Source organism: Aptenodytes forsteri, unplaced genomic scaffold (genome assembly GCF_000699145.1).
Source record: "Aptenodytes forsteri isolate BGI_AS27 unplaced genomic scaffold, ASM69914v1 Scaffold679, whole genome shotgun sequence".
NCBI lineage: Eukaryota > Metazoa > Chordata > Aves > Sphenisciformes > Spheniscidae > Aptenodytes > Aptenodytes forsteri.
Genome location: NW_008795924.1, coordinates 719,343 through 725,008, shown reverse-complemented (window position 1 = coordinate 725,008; position 5,666 = coordinate 719,343). Strand labels below are relative to the sequence as shown.

Sequence of the window (5,666 nt, the reverse complement as noted above, 5' to 3'; positions counted from 1 at the left end):
GCGCACCCGGGCAGCAGCGCGGGAGCGGGCGCGGCGGCGGCGGGGCCGGGCCGGGCCGGGGGGGATGCAGGGCGGGAGCTGGAACGAACCCCTCAGAGGGGCCCTTTGCCCCCAGTCCCGGACCAGGCGCTGCCTGCTGGGGCAAGGTGCAAGGTCGGTGCCTTGCTGGGTGAGTCACGGCTCTGCCAGGAGGAGACGGGTCTGTCCGATGCCCTCGAGAAGCCAGAGCGACTGAGGCTGAAGGCAGCCAGGCTGAGGGGACACGTGTGTGTGTGCCCCCGGGCTCTCACTCGGTGTTGTGCCCTGGCAGAACGTTCTGGCAGGAGCACTCTTTGGGCCATGGACTGGACTGGTGCTGTGCTCGGCCCTAACATCTGTGGGAGCGACCTTCTGCTACCTGCTCTCTGGCGCGTTCGGAAAGCAGTTCGTCATCTACTACTTTCCTGATAAAGTGGCTCTGCTGCAAAGAAAGGTAAGCAGCCATGGTTCTGCAGGCACCCAAAATGCCCCCTGGATGAGGCTGCCTTTTGGGTTGACTTAGTAAAGAAATGAATACCTGCAGGGGATGCATCAGGTCAGTTAAGGGCCACCTTTGACACAATCTAGGAGCAGACCGCTCTCTTGTGAGCAAGCCTGTTTGCAAAGGGAGTGTGTGGAAAATCCCAGATCCCAAGGAAAATCAGAAGTAACATAATGGATTGATTGGGAAGCCCCTGTGCTCCAGAACTGCCTCCACCCTGCATTGTACAGCTGGAGGTGGTTCTGCTGTTGACTTCCCAATCTCTCATTCAGGTTAGATCCCATTTTCACCGCTTGCATGGAAGGGGCTGGCTCACCATTAGGCTCCCATACATACATAAGATGCGACTTTTCATCAGTTCTGGACTGATGTTATGTTGCGGCATGTTAGAAGGAAACTTAAATTCACTTTAGCATCATGGACGTTCAGATGTTACTGCTGTCTGAAGAGCAGAAATAATTTGGAACGTTTCTCTTGCCAGGTAGAAGAGAACAGGAGCTGCTTATTTTTCTTCTTGTTGTTCCTGAGGCTGTTCCCCATGACACCAAACTGGTTTCTGAATCTCTCAGCTCCCATTTTAAACATTCCTGTGGCCCAGTTTTTCTTCTCCGTTCTCATTGGTAAGGCCTGGGGAGACTGTCTGAGGGGACAGCATGACATTGCCTCTCTCCTCATCACCAAGCCTTGGGTAGCATGCTGAGCTGGGAAAGGCAGAGCAGCAGAGTCGTAGCTGTGACTCTGCCCCATTTAACTGTTTGCCTTCATGCTGCCCTTATACTCAGAGGTCTTAGAGCATTTTGCAAATACGTGTGTGTCACCAACGCAGCAAAGTTTTGAATCGTACCCCGTTCTTTCCATTACGAACACAGACACCTGTGTCTGGCCTTGGGCAAGAGCTAATTTTACATGGGGGGATGCTAACAGGCTTTTTTCTGCTCTGATTCTTTCAGGTCTTACACCATATAACTTCATCTGTGTGCAGACAGGAGCCATTCTGTCACAAATAACCTCTTTGGATGCCATTTTCTCCTGGGACACGCTGCTCAAACTACTTGCGATGGCTATGGCAGCATTGATACCAGGGACCCTCATCAAGAAATACAGCAAGAAGCACTTGAAGCTGGATGAAGACAAACATGCTCAGTTACTCAATGGCAAAAAGAGCTTGTGATGGCTCAGGTGCCCCAGATGTTGGGGGACTGCCTCGCAAAAGCTGCAGGTCTCTGTTCCTGTGGGCTATATTCTGCATGCTCTGTGCCACCATGGACCAAGGACAATTGCAGTTTTTAATCATTCTTCTCGTCTATGAGGAGGTGTAAGGTTCTTATTTTTAATGAATGTTTAACTGTGCATGTATCTGCACGGAGAGCGCTATACAGGGGCTTTGTGAACTTCAGTTAATTTGCCTGTTTCCTTTAAATCAGCCTGTGTCTCCAGTGTGCCCGACGGTGTTGCCAGCCCACTGCAAATGTATTAGCAATGGAAAAAAAAAAAAAATCAGGAGTATTAGCATCCCGTGAAGAAGGCAAATCACAACCCCTTAGTCCCTCCCAGCTCTTGAACACGGGGGCCAAGCACCACACTCCCTGCGGTGTCCCTACCAGCCCAAGTCACAGGCTTCCCTTGGGCTCCTGCACTTCCCACCAAGTCCAGCTTTGTGAGCCCAGCTAGCCTCAGTGGTGTGACTGAGGTGGCAGCAGACAGCTGCTGCCCGCTCCAAGAGCGAGGCAGGCTGGTTTTCTGCCCAGCTTCATCCCTTGGCACCAAAAGTCCACAGCACACGGAGCTATGTTGAGCTGCAACAGCAAAAGCCTTGGCTATTTTTCACCACCACTCTAGTAGCAGCATTTCCCAGCTCTAGGCAGGCCCTACTGCCTCCTCCCCCTGCCCTCTCCAAACTCATACTTATTTAGCATTTTTTTTGCCTAAAATGATGAACCGTGCATTTCTGTGCTGTTAGGTGCAGTGGTACAAGTACCAAGCTGAGAAAAAAGTAATGATGTTTCAGGGTCCCTGCACCTTCTGTAGGAGAGCTTGCACAGTTGTAGAAGACCCTTACTTTGTCATTCAGATGTTAAGTAAGCACACCCTGCAGCAAAATTATTCAGGATTTGGGGCCAGCTATGAGCTGCCTGTTTGTATCATTCATATGTCAGAACACACGAGATGATTGCTTCTGAGGTCTGTCAGGGCTGCTACTCCCCACAAAGGCTAAAGGGACAAAAAAAAAAAAAGGAATGGATGTGCCTGGCTGGCAGTGATTTGTCCTTAAGAAGCACCTTTAAACCTACACATTTGCTAATGTATAACTAGAAGGTTTCCAAATAAGCAGGTAGGCTCTGTCCCAGTTGCTGGAGAACAACAGCCCCCAGGGATGATACTATGCTCCTGGGTTTTTGGTATTTGCACCTCCTTGCTCTACTCTCTCCATGAGTTTGCCCTCCACTTGGAGGATAAAGTAAACTTTCTGGCATGGAAGGGGGCAGATGGGAGACCCCGGAGCACTCGGGAAGCTGACAGAGTGAATGCTTCATCCATTTTAGCACCTTCCCCACCAGCAGGGTTGGAACTGAGTGGGACAGCAAGGTTCCTAGGATGAGAAGTCATGGTTGCAGATTCAATCAATTGCAAAAATCACTCATCTGACGAGCAAAAGCCAATACTTGGGGGCACCTGGGTGCTTGGTGGACTATGTGTGTCCGACCAAGCCTCTGCCCTGCTACTTGGAGCTCCCAGTAGGTCCAGTTCAGCTGTGTTCAGAGACAGGTAACAACAAGCTGCTTGCTAACATCATGTTAGTTATTAAAAGGCTTCATAACATTATCCCAAAGTACATGAGAAACCATTCCCAGATCACCAGACCAGCCTGAGAAGCATTGAAGTACACTGGCTTTTTATTCCATGCATTGTTTGCTTTGATAGTCATTCTTGTTTCCATCACTGTACACTGTTCAATACAAAAAAAATCAAGTTTGTATCAGGAATCCGCAGAGCAGGGAGGAGAGAGATGAACACTACTGGACAGGGCCAAGATGAAATAGTTACTTAACACGACAGTGGGGAAGGCAACATTCAGCTCTGGGAGAAAATCTAGGCTAGTGTTCAGGAGCTGTCAGCAGCCACGAGAACTGGATCAGGGTAGTCAGGATGCCGAAAAGGGAACCCACGGTTTATTTCTGTCCTGCAAATGCGGTGTTACTGCGAGGAGGAAGCAGGCCAATTTGCACCTCTCAGCCCCATACCCTGCTAGGAGAGAAAATGCGAGGAACCGCAGCAGAGGCACCCATACAGCAAGGTGGAGATCACACCTATGTGCAATTCTGGGTAGGTTTCACTGAAGAAAATGCGTATATAATGCCCCGCAGAACTGACGGCAACCGTCCCAGGAACACGGGGGGCTGCCAAGCCACCCCTGCCCACACACAGCCAAGGGCACGAGATGTGTGTGCAGGGGGAAGCTGGGATTACATCTCCATGGGTACAGGGTTATGCATTTAGGCAAGGGGGAGCAGCCCTAGTGGCAGTCCCAGAGGGACGCTGCATAGTAGGCAGCAGTTACAAGGAGCAACGCTGGACCGTAACAGTGCAATGACCCGGGCATGTAAAGAAACTATGCTTCTCTGCAAGCCCAGAGGAGCTTCATCACATGGTGAAGGAGCTCTAAGCAAACCACAGCTACCAAAACCCCTCTGGGATCTTTTTGTTAGGGACTGAACCATCACAGACTGAAGTCCCTGCACAGAGACTCTGACAGGTCTGAGCCGGAGGCAGCTCTGCTTTGAGCCTATTGCTGTAGGGCTGTCCTAGGACACCAGTGCTGCCCACAGGCAGTGGGCACTGCAGGGCCATGGACTGGGTTGACATCACACTGCCTGCAGGCAGCAAACAGCCCTGCCTTTTGGAGCTCAGGAAGCCTGCCAGATCTGAGCAGCAGAGTCTCTCCAGGGGCGTAAGGCCTGACATCCTCTGCTGTGGGGGACATTTGATGGTAGTTCTCAACCTCTCTTTATGCAATAGTTTGGTCTTCCTCTTTGTGTGCGTACGTTACATGCACACAGTTCTCCACTGCTAAATGCCTGCACCCCGGTCTCCAGCCTCCTGAGTAACCATCTGCACCCCCTCTTCCACACCAAAACCCCTCTCACACCATGACAGCAAAGCCATCTCTGGCCCTGCCACCTCCTCCTGCCACTGGCCGAGAGACAGAGAACATTTGGGAAGAGGAATGAGGGATGGGAAGAGAGAGGAAACAAGAAACAAGCCAGAAAAGAGCTTCACTCCCCTCCGCATTCTGCCTCCACCCAGAGCTGAGTATTGCTGCTTCAAGCACGGGTGAGCTGGTCACTCCCTCTCCTCTCCAGCAGCCTGTTTGGTCCTGCACGGGTGATCCACCATGTGGGATCCACTGCTGGCCACCCCTGATCTTGTACCCGCTGCCCAGAGCAATTGCCTTCCTCTCCGCTTGTCCTTTTGGATGCTCTTGCCAGGGGATCTTGTGATGGTTATTCACTTTGTGATCAATTCAAAAGCCACTCGCTCCCTGATCACCATGCCCCATCAGCTCAGGGGCTGCCAACTCTACCAGCAACACGAGCAAATTGCAGCATCGACCACGAGGAGTATCACAGGGCCCAGGGAGCTGACTGCATCCATCCCTCTCGGACCAGCCTTGACAGGTTCTCTGCCCCGGTATAACAGCATCCTTGGAAGTCACGAGAGGCAGCAGCTACTGACAGCCGCTGAGACCAGCTCTGCTCCCATCCCCCCCAGCGACCAGGGAGAAGGTAACATCACACAAACAGATTACAATTGTGCTACTGGTGAAGCCAACCTTCTGATCGACAGAAATGATAATAAATAATAAAATAACATCATAACTTAAGATCTGTGTGTAGTCCAGCTACAAAAATTTAAAAATATGGGATAATTTAACTCATACAATACTGCTCTCTGTATAAGTAAGACATTTTCCTTCATTTTGCCATGAGGCTATAAATTACCACAGTTAAATTCAAACCAATATTTTAACATAAAATGTAAACAAACAAAGCAACAGAAGTACCTGTCCATGGTCCATTCCTGCCGTTCATCTCAGGCTGGTGTGCCAGTCTGCAGAGCAGCACCCAGCAGTGTGGCCACGCACACG

General features: G+C 50.9%; 1 protein-coding gene across 1 annotated transcript; it reads left to right on the top strand.

The window, feature by feature from the left end:
* Positions 1 to 64: 64 nt before the first annotated feature.
* On the top strand, positions 65 to 2,761 carry TMEM41A (transmembrane protein 41A). Its single transcript, XM_009284996.2, has 4 exons — positions 65 to 169; positions 311 to 472; positions 1,002 to 1,140; positions 1,471 to 2,761. Exons 1-4 carry the CDS (start codon positions 65 to 67, stop codon positions 1,689 to 1,691), a joined length of 627 nt encoding a protein of 208 aa, XP_009283271.1. The 3' UTR covers positions 1,692 to 2,761.
* Positions 2,762 to 5,666: the final 2,905 nt, after the last annotated feature.